Genomic DNA, 21,568 nt, shown 5'->3' on the forward strand with positions numbered 1-21,568 from the left:
CCAATACTTTGCCTGGGAAAGGGTTTTCCATTTATGGAAATTCTGGACCCAAGAGGGCAGGAAGAATGCCAAGGCTAAAAATGACCAAATGACAGGTGAAAATCTCATGGCACTGCCATTTTAGATGGTACTCTAAATGCATTATGCAGTAAAATGCAAAAGTGCACAAGTAAAAATTCAAAAACACGGTAGAAAAATATCCACTGTCACCACCCATTGTGCGTGTAACCTCAAGGTTACGAAAGAAAGTTATATGGATACAAAGTATCCTAACGGCACTTCACAAGGTGATGTGTGCAGCTTTAAAAATACGGTATTGCATGAAAATATCGTACACAAAACACTATGTGGCAGAAAACAATGAGTTTTAAAAATCGAATTACCCACATTTCCTCGAAGAGGGGGATTGGGTTGGGGTATCATTTGAAGTGAGGGGATGTGAGGAAGCTGTAGGGGGTCTCCCATGCAATGTTTTTCAGACGAAATGTGTGAGAATTCAAAGAAAGAAAAATTAGATGTTTTCGAATTTGCTGTTTAAAATGCATCGTTGTAACGTAGATCCAAAAATGCAATATTTACACTAACGAGACAGGGTCTCCCAGTGCTGTTACTCTTAAGGACTGATCAGTTTACAACTAAACGAGAGCAACAAGCAGGGGAAGTAAAGCTGAGGATTTTACTTGACTCCAATAAGTCAAGTTGGGAAGCAGACTCTAGCAAAAAGATAGGGTGTTTCACAGAACTCTATGGAAGGAAAGCAGCAGAAAACAAATCATTCTTAATAGGGAGATGCCTATCCTCCAACCAAAATAATTATCCCACCTCCATTATTGTGTAATGTGACCTGCCCACCTCAACTAGAAAATAAATACATTGCCTGACCTCTTGCCGCCCATCCAACGCCATCATCTCCACCACCCCACTCATTTACAGCGAGAGTCCCTACAAAGATAGCTACAATTCTGATCGTTCCAGAGCTGAGGCTCCCACTCCGGGCAGAGCTGCAGCTTTAATACCATGTCAAAAACATTGCTCCCATTGTGATAGGGGAACTGTGATGTTTTTCCTGCATTATTTACTATGCTCTGGTCCCTTGGAACCCAGGGAAACCGAGGTAAATGCTGTATTCGCACACAGCAGTCGATTATGAAAGGCCTAATGTTCTGCCGTTAGGTTGCAAGGTACAACATTTTAAAATAGAAGTTTTTGATAATTGCTTCCTGTTGAAGTCCTATACATCTGCATGCTACAACCTGACCAGGGGCGTAGAAAGTAGCTCCCGGAAGCAGTTGGTAAGGTAAGCTAACAAGGCTCTTGGATGCAATAAGCAGTAGGCAAATAGTTCCCAAGTATTTCAATCTCTGACGTTTCTCACAATCAAAGAGCTTTCTGTAATATGTGATTTTAAGGAGCGAGTGTGGCATCTGCTCCAGAAGGCACTATACACTTCAGTCAGCCAAGCATTTGCCAGCTGTACCCTGGTAGCTTTCTCTGTGCTTTGCACTCTGGTGGCTTCAATGTTTTTTTGTGCCCACTTAGCCAGCTCATGTGAGGGGATGACTATTTCTCTACTTCTGAAGGGGTGATGCAGCAAAGAAGGGGAATTTAAAAATGATGCAAGAGACCATATGGAGGTAAATGTGTCTGGGGTATGTGTGCATTGAGGCCACAAAAAGGGGAAAAAAACACTGCAAACTACCTTTCTGTGAACTGCTTGAGGTGACAAGGTGACGGGCTTCTTGACAATGTCCACCTCCCCCCTTTGCACAGAAATGATCACGGAAGTAATACAAGCATTGGTGAGCAGTGCATATCCACAAAAGCACATAGGTGTCAGCCTGCCTTAGACGTTAGACGGTTCACAAGCTAAAACCACCTAGCCATCACTACATAATGCATCTCCAACTAAGGTGGGAAAGAAAAGTGACATTGTCACTGTTGTCCTAAGCAGAGGGTAGGTCAGCCAATGGGTACATTGGAATGTTCTAACCATAGGCCTTTCTGGAAAGTAAGCTTTCATGAACCCCTACATTTTGGATGATGCTCTTAATGCCTCAGTGAGTCTGGTGGGCTGTACCAGAGGTGGGGTCCCTATACAACAAATGATTGTCTGAGAATGACAATCCTTATTGTCACCAGCCCAGATCTACACCTTCTGGTACCTTTTGGCCATGTTTATGCTTGAGTTTAGCCATTCCCTGGCAACAGCACAGCACCATCACGCACAGTGCTCCATGTGAGAGTTGTGCTGCTTTTTATCAGTGGCTCTATTTTGGCTCTTCATACTGACTGAACTGTATGCATTATCGTTATTCATGCATGCATATATACTAATACAGCACCAGTAAATACTGTCTGTATGTATGATGGCAGTAGGGTAATTTCGAAGGGATTGTGTCCTCCGACGTATTCCTCATCTTCGATATCTCCTCCATCTCTGCTGGCCTCGGAACATTTTTTCTCTAGAGGGCGCTGCGCGTCGACGTCCTCCGAGTCGATGTCCCTCGACAGCCGCCGTATCGACGTCATCCTGCCTATAAAGGCCGCGCGCAGCGTCCGTTGCTCAGTTCCGTTTTTCCGCGCTTACTCAGTGCCTCGGAATACCGTTGCTCAGTTCTTGTCAGATTAATACCTAGTTACCTCGAGTTATTCGAACCGTACTCGATGGCTTCCTCGTCGGAACCGACCACTCCTCGATCCGGCTTAAAAAAATGCCGAGATTGTGGGAAAAAGATGTAGCTGACTGACCCTCACAGAATTTGTCTGTGGTGTTTGGGAGCTGAACATCATTGTTCGGAATGCGAGGACTGTATGTCCATGACAGCTAAGGCCCTGAAGGAGCGTAGGGGAAAGCTGGAGAAAGGTAAGACTTTTAAAGCTTCTTCTTCGTCGACGAAGTCGAGACACTCGTCTCCTCGTCACCATTCGCGCTCCAGGTCTCGGAGTGGGTCCCATCACTCCTCGAGATCGAAGCACTCGAAGAGGAGACGTCGAAGATCCCCTTCTCCGTCTTCCTCTTCCTCTGTTTCGCCAAAATGAATCCCTTGCCCCAAGAAACATAGTTCCCGGGCTGAATGGGAGGAATTCCGCAAAAATATGATGAGCGTCTTCGAGAAAGCGGCCTTGACCCCCTCGAAGACTGCCGAGAGCGATGCTCTGGTCGAAAGACCCGAAGGTCAAAAACGCCGTGAGTCGCAGTACCCGGCGAAGGAAACCTCTCGAGCGCGTCTCGAACCCTCGAGTAGGACTATGACCTCCAAACCTTCCTCAGGTTCCGTCGACGCCGTCGACGAGGGTTCCGTCGACGCCGAGGTCGGTGTCTTCGACGCCGTTGTCGAAGGGACCTTCGACACACGGTTCTGTCGACTCGACGCCAGCTTCGACACCAGCGTCGACGCCAAGAAAAGTCACGGTTACGACACACCCAGTGACTATCCCCAGGTCCTCGACGTCGATGGCTTTGAGATTGTCGAGTAGAATTCCAATTCTGTCGAGGTCTTCGAGGCCTCCGCCTTTGTTTTCGACGCCACGTTCGAAGCCTTCGACGTCGGCGTCGACGTCATCGACGTTTTCGAGGCCGATAATGACAAGTTCGGCACCCTCTGCCTTGGAAATGGGATTTACTCCCTTTATGAGTTCAGAACAATTGAGAACTATGTCCTCAATCTTGGAAGAGGGTGAATTGTCTGAACAGGAAGACACATTTGAGTTGCAGGGACCTGTAACCCCAATTAGAGAGGAATTTTCCTCTGAAGAACGCAGGTTAAAGGATCTTCATGATTCCTTACATGAGGCAAGGGGATTAGACACTTCCCCTGAGGTGGAGTTTGCTAGACCAGACCCGGGGGAGCATGCTGAAACCCCCTATAGAGCCTTAAGGGCCAGGATCACAGAGTTCATGGGGTGGTCTGCACCTTCACAATCTTTCCAACAAGATGACCTCACGGATATTCTTGACAAAGGCCCACAGTAGGATCCTGTGGTGCCTTTTCATAAAGCTCTTCAGAGGAAGATCATGACAAACTGGGAAACCCCAGATGTAGTACCAGCAGTAAATAAAAAAACTGTCTACAAAGTACAGGGTATCTTCTACAGACCCGGAGTTTTTGTCTAAACACCCATCCCCAGAAAGTCTGGTGTTACAGGCAGCATCCTCTACCGATGTCAAGACGGCTTATCCTACCGTCCCACAGGACAGGAACGATAAAAAATATGATGCTATGGCAAAGAAAGTCTTTTCAGCATGTAGCATGGCGTTAAAATCTGTGAATGCTACTTGCACCCTTGCTAGGTTCAGCCATACACTTTGGGAGTGTGCTTCTACAGCGGCTGACTGCATCCCGGAGGGAGAAGAAAGGGATGCGTTCCTGAATATTATACAGGACGGTAAAGACGCTATGTGCGAATCCCTCCAGACGGGCATTGATTCGGCTGACAGTATCAGCAGAGCAATGGCGGCAAGTACATCAACCAGGAGATTCGCTTGGTTGAGAAAGTCTGGTTTTGCCCCAGATGTGAAAGCCAGACTCTTGAACATGCCATTCGATGGCTCTTCTTTGTTCGGGAAAAAGGCGGATGACAGTTTAGAGAAATTGCAAACTTCAAAAGCAGCAGCTAAATCCCTAGGAGCTGCAATCCGTCAGACTCCTTTTCGTCCCACAGGAACCTCTGCGAGGGGTAAGTCCTTTCGCTTCTACTCCGCATTCGGAAGAGGTAGAGGACGGCCGGCTCAAAGGGGACAAAGAAGAACTACCTGAGGTGGACGGGGTAGATATTCAAAAGCCGCAGCAACAGCAGGTGCCTCTTTACCATCGGCATCTGCATCAGCCGGCCCAAAACCACTCTGAGGACTTCCCTCACAGGACACCTGTAGGAGGCAGGTTGACTCAACATCTAGCGGTGTGGCAGGCTATCACGTCAGATGCTTGGGCATTGGAAACAGTTGCCCAAGGTTACTGCCTGCCTTTCTTACGTATACCTCAGAGTCATCCACCGGGGATCAGCTTTCAGAAAGCTCCAGATCCGCTCCTCTTGCAGGAAATTTTGGACCTGCTAGAGAAAGGTGCCATAGAACCGGTACCTGTAGCGGAGAGGAACATAGGCTGGTACTCGCCTTACTTTCTCATTCCAAAGAAAGACGGAGGACTGAGACCCAACTTGGACTTGCGAGAGTTGAACAAATTCCTCAGAAAAGACAAATTCAAGATGGTCACTCTTTCTCAGATCCTCCAGGCCCTTCAGTTCCAGGACTGGTTGGTATCTCTGGACCTTCAGGACACTTATTTCCATGTGCCTATCCATCTCAAACACAGGAAATACCTGAGGTTCGCAATTGGCAACTCTCACTATCAATTTCGAGTGCTGCCATTTGGGCTGACCTCCGCCCCGAGGGTCTTCACCAAGTTAATGTCGGTAGTGGCTGCAAGTCTAAGGAGGGAAGGGATTCATGTCTACCCCTACCTGGACGATTGGTTGATCAGGGCTGTTTCTTCGGAACAAGCTCAGATCCAGCTAAATCACGTGTGCCACTTCCTTCACAGACTGGGCTTCTCCCTCAATTTAAAGAAGTCACAAATGATACCATCGCAGAGACTCCAGTTCATAGGAGCAATCCTGGACACTTCCCTGGGAAAAGCCTCACCACCAGAGGTGAGGGCTCAAGATATTCTACAGATGGTCACCAAGTTCCAACATGCCCAACGTCTCCCAGCTTTCGACTTTTTGAGGTTGCTAGGCCTCATGGCTTCCTGCATTCTCCTAGTGCCAGAGGCTCGCTTGAGAATGAGATCCCTCCAGAGGGCACTGAGGACTCAGTGGTCACAACTCTCAGGGAGAATGACAGATCTTCTTCAAGTTCCCGACAGAGTAGCTCGAGACCTTCAGTGGTGGGCCTGTCAGGACAACATTCTGAAAGGAGAACAGTTTTGGCAACCCTGGCCGGAGATGACAGTAGTCACGGATGCCTCACTCACGGGGTGGGGAGCCCACGCCAACGACTTGACCATCAGCGGTCGTTGGTCTCCATCGGAGTCCAGACTACAAATCAACCTGTTAGAGCTGAGAGCCATCAGACTTGCGCTGAAGGCGTTCCTGCCAGCTGTACAAGGGAAGAACGTCCTGATAATGACGGACAACACGGTGGCCATGCATTACCTCAACAAAAGAGGAGGCGTAGGATCACTACCCCTCTGCAGAGAGGCGATGCAGCTCTGGTTTTGGGCAATCCAAGAAGGAATCTCTCTATCAGCAGTTCACCTAGCCGGAGAGAAGAATTTGACAGCGGACGCTCTGAGCAGGCAGAGCACAGTATCCCACGAGTGGGAACTAGCTCAGGAAGTCCTTCAAGAGATCTTCGCCCTTTGGGGAACCCCTCAGGTAGATCTGTTCGCCACCAGCCTAAACAGGAAATGCGACCTGTTCTGCTCAAGGGAATTTCCCCCGAGAGGAGCTCTGGGAGACGCGTTCATAGTGGACTGGGAGTTTCCGCTTCTGTACGCGTTCCCACCGGTCCCTGTCATTCCTCAAATGATCAGGAGGTTGAGAAGATTCCAGGGAATCATGATCCTAATTGCCCCGGATTGGGCCAGGAGAACGTGGTACCCGGACCTTCTAGACTTGTCCATCTGCCCTCCAATTCGACTTCCACGCAGAGAGAACCTACTCTCACAGAAGGGAGGTCAGGTTCTCCATCCAGACATCAAAACCCTCAACCTTCACGCTTGGCTTCTGAAAGGCTGAGGTACAAGGATTGGGACCTCCCTGATGATGTTATGGAGGTGTTGCTTTTAGCAAGGAGGCCAGCAACAAAGTCTTTATACCGCTGCCGTTGGAACAGATTTTGCAGCTGGTGTAGAGAACAGAATATCGACCCTTTTTCATGTGGTACACCAATGGTTTTGTCCTTCCTACTATATTTGGCAAATTCAGGCCTTCAAGTTGGTACCATTAAGGGCTATCTCGCAGCGCTATCCATCTTTAAGCGTACTGCGGAAGAACCATCCTATTTCAAATTACCCTTGGTAATACAGTTTCTAAAGGGGTTAACCAATGTTTATCCCCCAAGACCATTCCAAGTTCCCCTATGGGATTTAAACTTAGTACTAACTTTCCTGATGGGCACACCTTTCGAACCTCTCCATTCTTGTTCGTTAAGATTCCTTACCCTTAAAACTATTTTATTAATAGCACTTACATCTGCTAGAAGGGTGAGCGAATTACAAGCTCTTTCTTGTAAACCCCCTTAAACAATATTTCACAAAGACAAAGTTGTCCTGCAAGTGAAGCCTAATTTTTTCCCAAAGGTGGTTTTTGAATTCCATATCACTCAAAAGATTACCCTACCATCTTTCTATCCTCCTCCTCACCCGGGGAAAGAGGAAGAGAGGTTACACAGGCTAGACCCTAGGAGGGCTTTAAGTTTTTTACATCGGTAGACTAGCCAGGATAAGACAGGCAGACCAGCTGTTTGTAGGTTACGCAGGTCACAAGCTGGGGTTACCAATAACTAAGTAGACCATTTCCAGATGGATCATTCTAGCCATTCTGGAATGTTATAAACTTGCAGGGAAAGAGCCCCCTCAAAACCTTAGGGCTCATTCGACCAGAGGTATTGCAGCTTCTTCGGCCCTCAAAAGAGGCGTGCCGGTTAAAGACATCTGTGCGGCCGCTACATGGTCGTCTGTCCATACCTTTACTCGTTTTTACAATTTGGATTCCTCCTCCAGTCAAGAGACTAGGTTTGGAAGGGCTGTACTGCATTCTATTCATCAATAGAAGACAGCGTGAAGTCAGTACTCCCTCCTCCAATAATAGAAAACTGCTATGGGAGCCTATCTAAGATGAGGAATACGTCGGAGGACACAATCCCTTCGAAGAACAAGTTACTTCTTACCTTGTAACGTTCTTTCGACGGGATGTTCCTCCGACGTATTCCTCATCGACCCTCCCATCCATCCCTGCAGTTCTACTTCCTTTGTTGTTGCAGCTTACGCTCCTTCAGGGTGATTAGTTTAGTCCAGAAAGTATAATTGTGGGCTACAAAACGGAACTGAGCAACGGACGCTGCGCGCAGCCTTTATAGGCAGGATGACGTTGACGTCGATACGGCAGCTGTCGAGGGACATCGACTCGGAGGACGTCGACGCGTAGCGCCCTCTAGAGAGAGAAAAAATTTTCCAAGGCCAGCAGAGCTGGAAGGAGATATCTAAGATGAGGAATACGTCGGAGGAACATCCCGTCGAAAGAACGTTACAAGGTAAGAAGTAACTTGTTCTTCTGGTGGTTTAATCCCAATATAAATATGCCTTTTATTTCCATTCTTGCACCGTTACAAAAACGACTTGAGTATTGTGTCTCCCCTGTTTACATTGATTATAAAAATCTGAATTCTTCTCAAAACATTGTGGACTAATATTTTTGCCTGTCAATTTATTAACACAATTTGTTTTACAAATTATGTTTCAGACCACTGGAGTTTAATTTCCTTCCATCAGTTGATCCAGAGACAGTTTTGCAAACAGGTATGGGGCATATTTCAAATCAGTTATACGTTCTCCGTAATTACTAAAACAAGTGTTGAGAACAGATATATGATATGGTATTTTATTTATATCGCGTTCGTACATGGGTGTTTCAGATGAGGCATCCTTTGACTGCTTTTAAAGTGTATGTGAAGGAGGGAGAATTGTTTCAATCTGTTTGTGTCAAAGACATTGACAGGCCTGCACAGCGCTGGGTTATGCCCGACTTTGAACAAAATAGCCTGTAACAAGTGCCTGAGGCCCCTAACTGGTTTGTACAGCCAGACAATGGAAATGTGGTGACGAGTCTGAAAACAACCCGCTATTGCTACTGGCACCACATGAGGGGACAGTCTGCTACACACGCTGCCTCTCCATAGCCAAATCGCATCATCAAAAACCACACCCAAGAAGCTCTATCCAGTTCCCCCTTGTAGCCCTAGACCACAGCCTCAAGGGAAGTGTCTAGCACCTACTCAGATCATGCTGCAATGTGGTTTCCTGTGAGCCCTGAGGGGGTGGAGGGAGGGGGATATCCACCACATTCATGGTTGATCATACCTCCAGGAGGTGAGGATCAATGGAGAGAGCACCAAATCCATGGTCTGTCATCCCTTTAGGTGCTGAAATGCAGGAGAGCATTACCCCACTCCGGAAGGGACAGGCACCTCAAAAAGGGACATTAACATAAGCTGAGAAGTATTGGGACGCATCAATTTCCCTTCAACGGGTTTGCTTTGAGCAGAATTCCTACATTGTGTAATTCATGATATTTAGCTTATCCTCAATGGGAATACCATCCTTGTGAATCTGAGGATAACTGATTCACAATGTATCTTCTGAACAAAATGAGGATGCCACCATTGGCTGCTTCAGGGACCAGAGAACAGGTCCACTGAGGAAGATGCTTGCACAACCCTGGGCTAAGGGCTGTGAAACCATCTAACCTTATGGTAGAACAGTGTGTCCCCTCCCCCCCGCCCCTTCAGGAGGGCGGAAGTCTAGCAGAGAGGTACAATTATTCCCAATAGTCACCACATAAGAACACACCATACTGGTATACTGGGAAATATACACTTTTATTACAAGGTCACACATATGACATTAATGTTAGGAAAAATAAATGCTCTGATGAAACATAACACAAAGCAGAGCAATAGTGTAGATATAAAAAGAGCAAATTCAGTGAAAGCCTAACCCACTATTTACCCTAAGAATGCAAGCTACATGCTCAGTGGCAGACATTATACATATAGAATTCCAGAAGTAAGAGTAGACCCTGTGAAGGCATCATGGACCAAGACACATGCAACAGATTCAAAGTTCAAACAAAAATATATTCATTAACTTAAATGTCAGGATGATGTAAGGCTTGCCTTGTCCTATGCTAAGGTGGAATTTCCCTACCTAAAGAAACTAAGGATGGATCCGAGTCAGTACGTTCAACTTAAGTCTCGTGTCCAAAACCTAAATTTGCCCTCACAACTAAACTTTGCAATGTGTAGGGATGTCAGCAACAAATGAAATATTGTTCCAAATAAAGTTCTGAGATTCTTGCAGCTCTAGTTTTACTCTCCAACTCACCTTCTCCAAGTTCAAAGCAGTTCCACAATGCCTCTGGGATCCTTACCCTTAGTAGACAACACAGTTCCAAGATGGCATCAAGACTTCCTTCCCCGAGGCTATAACACAGTTGCAAAATGGCCTCAGGGTTCCTTTCCCCAAGGCAACCATTTTTCCAGCTTGCCAATGTACAGTCAGTTCAAGTCTTGTAATTATCACAAGCAGTTCTAGGTCACTTTTATAATCCTCCAGGTTCAGTAGATACAGATTGCTATAGTTCCATTCACTTCCGCAATCTTAATTATCAGTGAAGATTCTTGAACTTTGCTAGACTTTTCCATACAGAGTATTCAGTCGAGGCGCAGTTATCGGGCCACACGGTTCCCCCATTACAGGTCACGCAACCGATAACCATAGGTTTCTTGCCCACACAGGTTTCTCTCTCATCACACCTGTGCTTTGGTTTGCATTCACTCTGAGTACTCCTTGCCAGTCTCTTGGTCTTGCCACACTGTGATCTTCCACACAACTCACTCCTACTTGCCAGTCTCTTTACTTTGGCACAGTGTGTTCTTCCACAAACTTTATAAATGTTCATTATTGATTTTTCACCTTATTCATAACTTTTGCCCTTTAAAAATATTCATCATGTGTGTCTCACAACCGTTCCCCTTTCATTCGTGGGTTTTTCACAGCTTTCCTTCAATTCGGTATTCAATGGTATTTGTAAAGAGTTTCTTTACTTAGATATTCAATAACACAAGCTTCTTATGTGAGCTCTTTCACGTTAAAGTTCAGCGTTTTGTATGTAATATACAAAAATACCCTTTACTTCAGGGTCACGGTTACTTGTGCATACATTGCCCTTCAATCTGCATCCCCATGTGCCTTGCAATATCCCAGGAGTACCCCAGTACAAGTGATCCCTCTATTTCACTCACCGGTCCTCGGTGGCTCCTGCGGGCGGTCTCCCTCTCTCTCTTCTCGACTTCCAGCACACTTTCCTGTGGGTCTGCGAGAGGCGCTCGATTGTTATGAATCCCGCTGTGGGTTGCCATTAGCTCCACCTCTACTGCGGAGGTTGCCGGTGGCCCGCAGCACCTGTGAGTCCTCCGTGCCCCACAGCTCCGGCTGTGGGCACCAAACAGAAAGGACTCTGCCAGCCTGGATCCTTGCACGGCCTGCTCAGGCCCTGCTGTCACAACTTCCTGACAGCACGACCCTCCTCAGCAGCCTTCTTCTCTACAGAACTCCAACCCTTTCAGGTTCGCTTCTCCTGAGTCGGCGGCTCTGCTGCTCGTCTACCTTTCCCTCCAGTTGGCTCCACCTTTTATGAACCTGTTGCTCATTAACCGGTTGCAGGTATGAGCCCTGGTGTGTAATTGCCTGACCGTCACACTGGTTCCCAGGCCTCTTCCTCGTCTCAGTACCAGAGTGGTGACATTTTATGTTGGGGTTTACACCTCTTAGTCGCCTCCTTGTCCCAGTACTAGAGTGGTATGACTGAGGGGATATAAAAGGAAGTGACTGATACCCTCCCCCTTCCTTCATAGGTTAAGGTTTGTTCTCGCAAGGGAACGGGGGATACCAGGTCTCACCTGCAGACATCCCCTCCTTAATACCAAAGGACCCTCCTCCCAGGTGATCGTCCCTCGCATCTCCACCCCCAGGGTCAGTATCCAAGAGCGATGGCCTTTCCCTGGTGACCTGAGAAGAGGACCCAAGGGAGTAGGTGTGAGGATGCCTTCAGGTTTCTCACAACCCCTATGCAATAACGCACAGTAATTTCCATCATATTCAGGATCCAAGGATGCTACAAAAACAGAGTACAGGTTTCCTACTGCACTCTTAGTAAATATTATGCATAATCCATATACTGGCTTAGCAGGGGCCCTGCCCTCCCCATGTTGCCTGTTGCTCTGCCCCTCGAGGTCCCGCCCAGCCCTCACCCTGATAGATGCCAGGGTGAGGGCTGGGCCAGGGTCAACTGCTGCTGATGGCGCGGGAAGAAGATGCTCTGCCTCTGGCTCCCCAGGGCATGTCGGACAGGAACCCTGCTTCCTGATTGCTGTCTACGTATAGCAAGTGAGCCGCAGGTCTGTAAAGAAAACAGATTGTTGAGTCTGTGCCACGCAGAACAGGTAAGCAAGCCTTTTTTCTTTTTTTTTTTAAACGGTGAGTGTGTGTGCATGCATTTTTGATGTCATTGTGATTGTTTATATATGCATGTGTATGCGTACATGTATATATGGGTGGTGAGTGCACCTCATGTGATTGAGAATGCAGTGTGTGTGTGTGAATGTTCTGGGTGCACATGTGGAGAATGCAGTGTGAGCGAATGTTAGAGAAGGTGTATGGGTGAGTGACATGTGGGTGGATGGGTATGAATGTGACTGTGAATGTTCCGGGTGGGTGCATGTGTGGTGAATGCAGTGTGAGGGAATGTGGGAGGTGGTGTTCCTCAAGGGTCCGCCATCTCCCCGGTTCTATCTAACACCTATGCTCAATCGCTGACAAAGCTGATCTTCTCCCACGGCTTCCTCTGCTATTCTTATGCAGATGACCTGCAGGTTCTGGTTTGCCTTGACCTGTCCATCCCCGAGTCAGTGGCCAGATTCCATCTGTTTGGAGGCTGTGGGGAATGGATACAGAACAAGTGGCTCAAGTAGAACGGCGAAAAGACTGAGGTATTGGTGATGTGCCCTCCCACCCCCCAACCCCCTCGGCTGCTTCTTTCTGGACCTGTGATTGGTGGCCTTCTTCTTAGGCCCTCCCCCGCTACCCATCTCCATAGTTAACGACCCAGGGTTAAACTCTCTTCCTCCCTTTCTATGGAACCTCAGGTCAGTGCTGTCAGTCAGCTGGGCTATTTTCAGCTCAAGCTCCTTCGTCGTGTCCTTGCCTGAATTCCAGCACACCTTCACGCCCCATTGGTTTCTGCTCTAGTTTCCTCTTCAATTGACTACTGTAACTCTTTTACTTGCCCAACCTGCCTACGTGATACAGCGCCCTCAGGTTCTCCAAAGCTCTGCTGCACGACTGTCCACCTCCCCCCCCCCCCCACTCCCCACTGCTCTCATATTTCTTCTATTCTCCTCAAGCTGCATTGGCTCCCAGTGGCCAAGTGCATCGGTTTTAAAGTTCTGTGTTTGGTTCACCGTGCTGCTTACAGACAAGGAGCAGAATACCTACAGGATAAATTCCGGCCTCACATCCCGGGACGGGCCTTGCGCTCGGCCGACCACTATCTTCTCTCTATCCCTACGGTGAAATAAAGCCGCATTGGGGGTTGTTCCTTCTCCGTGCTAGCTGCAGGCATCTGGTACGACCTCCCGGTTTCCTCAAAATCTACAGTCAACCATCTAGCCTTTCTTGAGCCTTGAAAACCCTCCTTTTTCTAAGTTCCTTTGCCCTTCATCCTGCTAGCAGCACCAAGATGCCTTCAGGCGAACGCAGTGCTTAATACCTCTGTGCTTAAAAATACCCCTCAAATCAAAGGTGTATGGGTGAGTGGCCGGTCAGTGAATGGGTGTGAATGTGAATCTTCTGGGAGGGTGGATCCCTGGGTCCCCGTGTGGAGAATGCAGTATGAGTGAGTGGGTGAGCGACAGACAGGTCGGCGAATGGGTATGAATGTGACTTTGAATGGTCTGGGAGGGTGGTTGCATGTGTGTTGAATGCAGTGAGTGAATGTGAGAGAAGGTCTAAGCTTAAGTGAGTGATGGGTGAATGGGTATGAATGTGATTGTTCTGGGTGCGTAAGAACACTTTTTGGGCGGTTTATAACTTCGCTCCCCTTGGAGGAATCCTCACCAAACTTTGCAAAAAAAGTATATGGCCCACACTGAAGGTTTGGTTTAGGGGGGGCAAAGTTATTGGGGGGGTCCCAAAATTTCTTTTTCCCATAGACTGAATGGAGAAAACATTTCTGTTGTGCCTACAGCCCAAACCACTGGACGGATTTTCACCGTCCAGTAGTTTTTTTAAAACGACCAATAAGCAGGTCTAAAAAATTAGTGATATCTATGTCCGCTCCGCGGACAGGATACCGATTGGATAATCGGCTTACATCATGTCCGCGGACACGCGACATACTCTTTGATTGGCTGGGAAGAGGCATGAGGTGCGTCAAATTGTTTTGATGCGCCCGCCATATTGGATCCGCGGACATGCGCTAGAAGTGAGCATAAATCCAATTTTGGGGAGTGTGTTGGTGTGTGAGTGCCTGAAGAGGGTGGGGGAGTAAGAGATAGGTCAAATGCTGTATTTGTTTGGGTGGGAGGAGGCTGTGATGTGCTTGCGGTGTCCGCGGTCATTGCGATTGACCGCGGACATACTAAACACTGGGCGCACTACTGGCTATTTTAGTTTGATGTTGGTTTTGGGTTGCATTGGGTGAAGAGGGCAAGTATTGAAGAGTTTGTACTTTGGTTGTAATTATTTTTTGTAATGTTAATTGAAGTGCACAGTTTTGAGGTGGATGTATTATATTTCTGGGTTATGGTCGTTTGGTAGGTGTTTGTTTCTATGGGTGTGTTATGCTACGGTAGTTGTGGCAAGGGTCTAGAGTCTTGGGTGCATGGCCGAAGGCCGTAGGCCATGCACCCAAACATATCCCGTATGGTGGCCATCTACCGTCGGGGATATGTTTTAAAAAATGTCAGAACTGATTGGTAGTAGTGTAATAGTGTTTATAGGATAGTGAGATGTGTGGATTGGTGAGAGGAAGCACTTTTTTGGATGGAAAGAGTAGGTTTCTTCAGAGTTCTCGTTCGTACTTCAGACGCTGTTAATGTAGACATTGATTTCTGTTTTTGCAGTAGTAGTGCTTTCTGATAACTGTACATAGCATGTACATGCACTTTTCTTTGCCTATGTGTATTCTGTATATGTTTTTTACAATCTGTTAGTTGAATGTGCTTTAGAAATGAGCACAATAGTAAGTGCATAGAGCACACCTGGCTTTCTAAGGCAGTGTTATTGGATTTTAGGAGATAGAAGAAATTATTGTATGCTTTGTTTGCTATTTTTACAGGGTAAATGGCAGGAACTGTATGGAAAAGTATGCAATGTATGTTTTTGTGAAGGTGTGGGAAATAAATCAGAAGGATTTGATGGGGTCAGCAGTTTTTTACTCAGTAGGTGATTACTAAAGTACTGGGTGATTCTGTGGTGCTTGGATATGGGAGAGTCTGATATAAAGTAAGGGTTGCAAGGAATGACCTGGTGCTTGCGTTGCAGACTGAAGGGAAGGGGCGAGATGTTGTATGTCTTGCTTTACAACACTGTACATTGTAGTTGTAGGTGATGTGATAGATATGACTGCAACTGTGCATAGTTGAATGCTGTTGTGAAATCTAGAACGGAATGGACAACCAGCTGGAATGAGAGAGCTGTGTAGATAGTTGTTGAGGCAGTGGTGTTGTTTTAGCTGGGAGCCTTTCAAATGATATTGGCTATCTGTGTGCATAAATAAAGATGCATGTGCTCATCCTGGCGGCGTGTAATTTTATAACACACTAGAAAGCCTTTTTCCATAATTATACAGTTATTTCTCCCATCTTTTAACATGAAATGGCACTTTGTTAGATAGCTGTGTGTGTTGTGTCTGATTACTAATATAGTCATTTGTAAAGGAAGTTGAAATGATAGAATGTATGTGAAGTATGCAGAATGTATAGAAAGGAAATTGTATGTACATCTTATGCACTATAATGCATTAAATGTTAGCATGGTTGAAATGTGGTTAAACACGTGGCAGTGGTTACAGAAATAATAGAATGAATGAAGAAAATAACAGTTTGCACATTGCAGTTAATATGGGTAAATAAACATTTGGAGAGCAGACAACTTTGCAAGTGACACTTGATAGCAGATGGGAGAAATGACAATAAGCTCGTTTTACAGGTTACACAGGGTATGTGGCAATTACTCTGTTTATATGCATTTATACAAGAGATGTACATGTACCATACATGCCAATCCTCCCGATTTCGACAGAAGACTCCCAATTTTTCCATGAAAATATTATTATTTTTCACGTTCTCCTGCCGAAAATAAATCTTTGCCCAATGCATTCTTATGACACAAATATTGTCTCCCAATTTTTCAGAGGAAATGTGCCTCCCAGGTGGGTCAGAATGGTAGCATGTATGATCTACTGTGCAAAAGACATTCCTACCTGTACCTTGTGTTCATGCATGTGGATGTGCATGAATCTACAAGTAGAAATGTTGGAGAGTTTACTAGTAGTTGCTGTAGGTGCTTTGCAATCACAACTCAATTGTATTTGGAGTAATCAACAGTACATCTAAAGTGCTGAATTGTGATGATCGAGTTAGCTGTAGAGGTCTTGCATGTGGATGGTGGATGGTTGGTTGACTGCTTAACAGTAGCCAATGAGGGAATGGTGCAGAGAATGAAGTGGAAAGTGTAGAAGGGCTGCCCTAGTGTTACTTACGTGCTCCACTGACAGCGCGGCTGTTCGCAGACAGGCCATGCCACATCCAGGGCTTCCAAGCATGAAATGGGAGTGTATTTTGAGGATTAGCCAATCGGGTGTTGAGGTTCTGCTTCGTTATGAGAGTGCTTGGAGATATGTTTGTGAATGGTTTGGAGCAGTATGCTAAATCTAGGAATGTGGCTAAGCATTTTGACACAAAAGGAGTGGAAATGGTGTGGTGCACTGTGCCTGGTTTTAATTTGCAGGCAATGCTAGAAGTTTGTCAGGATATGGCTAGGTATTATAGTCCATATGTGGTTGTTCTGCACTGTGGTGCTTTGCATTTGGGCTATGTCAGTGCCCCTACTTTGTTGCAAGATCTGCAAAACTTGGTTCAGGCAGTCATGAAAGTGCTCCCAAATGCAAAGGTTATTTTTTCTGCTTTGGTAGCTAGGGCAGTATAGGACAATAGTTCTGTTTTTTGTCCTCTGCAAAATGTTGGTAGGTTCTTAACTTAGGCATGTTTGCTTTTATGACTAGAGCTGACGTGTTCTTTTGCAACAATGAGAACATGGACTCTGGTAATGTTGATTACTTTAAAGAAGATGGCATGTCTATCTTTTATGAGCAATGTCATGTTGTTTTGGAACATAAGGGTTGCTTTGGAGAATGTAATGTGAAGATTTTTGGAGGAAAATAAGGAAAAAAATACTAAATAAAAGGTGTTTCTGAAGCATCTGCAATAAAAAGGCTCTTTTCAGAGACAACCTCAATGGGGAGATGGGGCACACTATTTAAATTTTCATCCCCCATGCTCAGATTTTTCTATTTGTCCGCGGACAGCACGTATTACATACAGGGAATTTGCGGCTGAAGGCATGCAAACAAGACTGCGCAGAGCAAGGGATTGTTCAATAGGGTTTACTGGGTGTGATGTGTGAGCAGAGAGTTTGTCTGAAAGTCTTTTTCCTGAGAGGAGAGGAGATGGCTATGGCTGTGTGCTTCAGAAAGCAGATTGTCTGGATTTTGGGAGACTTGTGATTAAATTGGTTGTAGGTGCATGCAGATTGCTGTGGGGTGGCTGCACAAGTTGGATTCCCTCATGTGGAAGTGCAGTGGCATGGAGTGCGTGGAATGAAGTGGCTGGATTTGGTATCTCTTTCTGCTACTTTGGTGACAGTGTCATCCAGACATTATTATTCATTGTGGAGGGAACAGTTTAGGACATGTCTCTGGAATCTCTTTGCAATTTGCAATGAAATAAGGACTTGGGGAAAGTCATGGACATGTTTCCAAAGTCCTGAGTTATTTTTTCTCATATTGCACAGAGACAAATGTAGCTCCGTTCTTCTTCATTTGCTCGATAAATGGAGAAAGCGAAGTGCAATGTCAACAAGGCTGTGTGTGCCTTTCTGAGAGATGTTGGCATGTCCTCTTTCACAATAAAAATATTATGTTTCGTAGTACACACATTTTTCGCGAAGATGGAGTACATCTTAATTATGCTGGCAATAAGATTTTTCTGCGAAATATACAAAATGCATTGCAACCCTTTTTGTAATTATAGCAATCCATTTTGCAGTAGGTGTTGACCATTTGAAGTTTTCGAAACACAAAAAAACACCACAAAAAGGCTCTTTTCAGAGCCGCCACTTCTTCCCAGAGAAAAATGCAATGGTTGTTACAGGGCAGCACTGTACAGATTTTAGATGTCCGCGGACTTCTAAAAATGCACAGAGCCCTGCGCATTTCATTGACACTTCTGTTTTTGAGCTGTGAAAGGCAGCTCTGAAAAGAGTTTTTTTTTTGTTGGTTTTTGTTTTATATTTGTTTTGGTTTTTTTAAACACGACACACAAGGAAAGGAAGGAAAAGGAGGGTACGGAAGGGGCACCAATGACGGGGATAAGAAAGGGCAGGTGGAGAGAGAAAGATGTAGGGTGGGCCTTATTCAGGCAGGTAGCAGTTCTTCTGATGCTTCTTGACCACAGTCTCAAAAGCACTTGGAAGGTTCTTCCCCCTGCAGAGTACTACGTCACAGTACATGCACAATACTGTGACCCTTGAAATGTAAGGATCAACAGCATCATGTATGGCCTGCCAGGCAGCTGGAGGGATGCACTGCCCCACAGGGAGTGTCTCTTGTGGTGGCAGGAGTGGAAACGGAGGATGCTGCAGAGGAACTCAATCTACTACATTTATCGCAAGGTACAACCTTACGAATAGCCCCACCGTGGAACGATTTTAGGTGTCGCTTCTTTGAGGTAGTACCATTGCTGTACAAACCCGGTTTCCCACGACTCGGCACCATCTTGCACTGATTGCAGGTCACCTTGTGTGCACGTGCTTTTGGTAATCAACAGTGGTAAATAACCTCCACACCCAAGATTCACAGTGAGAACTAGTATTAGGGACGTCCACTACCTCATCCTCTTCATCCTATTCATCACTCTCCTCTGTATCCTGACGCCTGTTCCCCTCTGCAGGACCTCGGGGAGGTGTTGGTGGTGGACGGGTTGGGGGTGTTGCTGAGACAGCAGTAGCACCAGCAGCAATGGTTGCCTTGAGGTCAGCTGTTTCAAAGAGCAAGAGCAATCCAATGCAACAAGGAGCAGTCTCTGTCCTGGAAGCCCAAAAACAGAATAAGGAGCAGCTCTGAGGTGTGGCCTTTTATAGGGGTGCTGGGGTGCGCTTTGCGGACACCTGCGCTGTCCCAGGACACTTCGAACACTAAGAAAGGGCTACAAAAATTCCAAAAAGTATGCAGATCGCCAGGGACATAGTGTGGGACACGTGCATGTGTGAACTTTCCCAGGAAAATACCTTGGATTGCTGAAAAAAAAAAACGTTTTAGGTGTCTGGGGGCCCGGACAGTGTCCGTTACGTTTAGCGCGGGTGCGGTCACATGATGACGTCGACGACGCCAAATGCGCGGGGTCGGGGTCTACGCATGTGTGTGGTTATTCTACTGACAGTGTTCCAGTCATCGAACCAATTAAAAGTGCGACACACGTGCAGTGGATAGTTACGGACAGGCACGATGTTCGTAGGGGCAAGGGTGTGGTATGCATGCACGCGGGTGAATTATGGACAGTGTTCAGGTCCCCGAATAAAACAAATGTGCGTCACAACTTTGCGGACAGGCGGACGGGTGTCCTACGGACAAATTCATTCTGGTTACGGACAATGCGAACAAGGGGAATGTTCTCGGGACACTTTATTTTGCATAACTACGAACATGCGGACGTCTTTAGTGTTCTGCAGACATTTTGACTATGGCCAATTCGAACAGGTATAGTGTCCTTAGGACACCCCCATTTTGGTTAATTATGGACAGGCGGACATCTTGTGTGTCCTAAGGACACCTCAGTTTTGATTTCCAACAATGCAAACGGGTATAGTGTCCTTAGGACACCCCCATTTCGGTTAATTGAGGACATCCCGGACAGCCGCGCTGTCCGCGGATACCCTAACTGCCTTTTAAAAAAAAAATAAGACGGAAGGATATACTAACAACACACTTAATATTTTATTATTGTATAACAGTATATATGTTATTCAGTGAACAAACTTTGTTACAGAAACGTTATGCTTAAGTTTCGCTACTAAAAACCTATGAAATTCAGTGAAAAAAACATTGTTAAAGGGACGTTATGGTTGCACGTAAAACCCCTGAAATTCAACAGTTATGGTAAGCTAAGCAGCCACAACTTGCACCACCACTGTGCACTGCTAAGACTAACACCCAGGACATCAAAGATGACATCACAAATTTCATGGATGACATCACTGATGACATCACACGCCTGGCTCCCTCTTTGCTCCTTTACTGACATATCTAGGCCTTTAACTTTGTTAAATGGACCTTATGGTTACAAGTAAAACCGAAAAACCTCGGAAATCTGCCAGTTATGGTAAGCTAAGCAACCATAACTTGTGCCACCACCATGCATTTCATGCTTTTCACCATCCAATCAGTGGGCGCGTCTGATGCCAGTGGACATCACGTCGCCCCCTAGGCCAATCGGATGCCCGTGCGGCGGACCGAACAGGGAAGGGAGTCCGCAGACCGAACCCAGATATCACTAATTATTTTACCTAATGTTAGACCGTTTGAAAAAAAAAAAAACAACATGACTGATTTACAGCAAATTTACACACGCACGCTTTTGGGACCAAGCCGCTGCTCCTGCTGCAAATTTGGTGAAAATCAGTACAGCAGTTTGGACTGTAGGCGTGAGCAAATAATTTTTTCCATTGCATCGATGGGAAAAACCACACATTTTGTGACCCCGCGATATAACTTTGCCCCCCTTGACAAAACTTCATCAAACTAGGCAGGGTCAATCTGACGGGGCCATATACTAAGACTAACACTCAGGACATCAAAGATGACATCACAAATGTCATTGTGAAATTAATTTTGATGAAAAGTCCCTACGAGGGGTGGTGTTTATAATGTTGGTAATAAGATGTCGGCGGTGATTGTGTAATGTTAAACATGTAATAACTAGCTAACAATTCAAAACTTACTACACACTTGTGCTAGTACAAATAATACATATGAAGACCCACAATGCATACAAATCAGAGGCACATAAAGGGAAACTAAAGTAAGGAAGAAAGAAACCGCATCATCAGAAAATGGCGTATCTTCATGTGTACAAATAAATTGTGTGTTTGAGGCCTGCTATTGCCCCATGTATGTGCACTATGAGCTGAGACCAAACCCTAAGGAAAGTACTTTAAGAACATATGACAAGGTTAACGTCTAGATATACAGCACCTTTTGAATTTTAATATTCTGAATGTCAGTGAACAAAACCACCTGGCCTAGATATTTCAGTGAATAAAAATAAGTGAGCCAAATATGTGATGTCATCAGTGATGCCATCATTGGCATTTGTGATGTCATCTTTGTCCTGGGTGTTAGTTTTAGCAGCGCATGGTGGTGGCGCGAGTTATGGTTGCTTAACTTACCATAACTGGCGAATTTCTGAGGTTTTTCAGTTTTAACGTCCCTTTACCAAAGTTTTTTTCGTTGA

The 21,568-nt window shown here is 45.9% G+C and overlaps 1 protein-coding gene across 5 annotated transcripts in view; it reads left to right on the plus strand.

Moving 5' to 3' along the window:
* SESTD1 (SEC14 and spectrin domain containing 1) overlaps positions 1-21,568 on the plus strand; it is a 1,198,983-nt gene that overhangs the window by 484,571 nt on the left and 692,844 nt on the right. For all 5 annotated transcript variants that reach the window (XM_069616097.1, XM_069616095.1, XM_069616099.1 and 2 more), the window contains one exon: positions 8,464-8,519. In XM_069616097.1, coding sequence (XP_069472198.1) covers positions 8,464-8,519 — 56 coding nt within the window. The remainder of the gene's footprint in view (positions 1-8,463; positions 8,520-21,568) is intronic.

This window comes from Ambystoma mexicanum, chromosome 9 (assembly GCF_040938575.1).
Source record: "Ambystoma mexicanum isolate Mex_15411 chromosome 9, UKY_AmexF1_1, whole genome shotgun sequence".
In the NCBI taxonomy this organism is placed as follows: Eukaryota; Metazoa; Chordata; class Amphibia; order Caudata; family Ambystomatidae; genus Ambystoma; species Ambystoma mexicanum.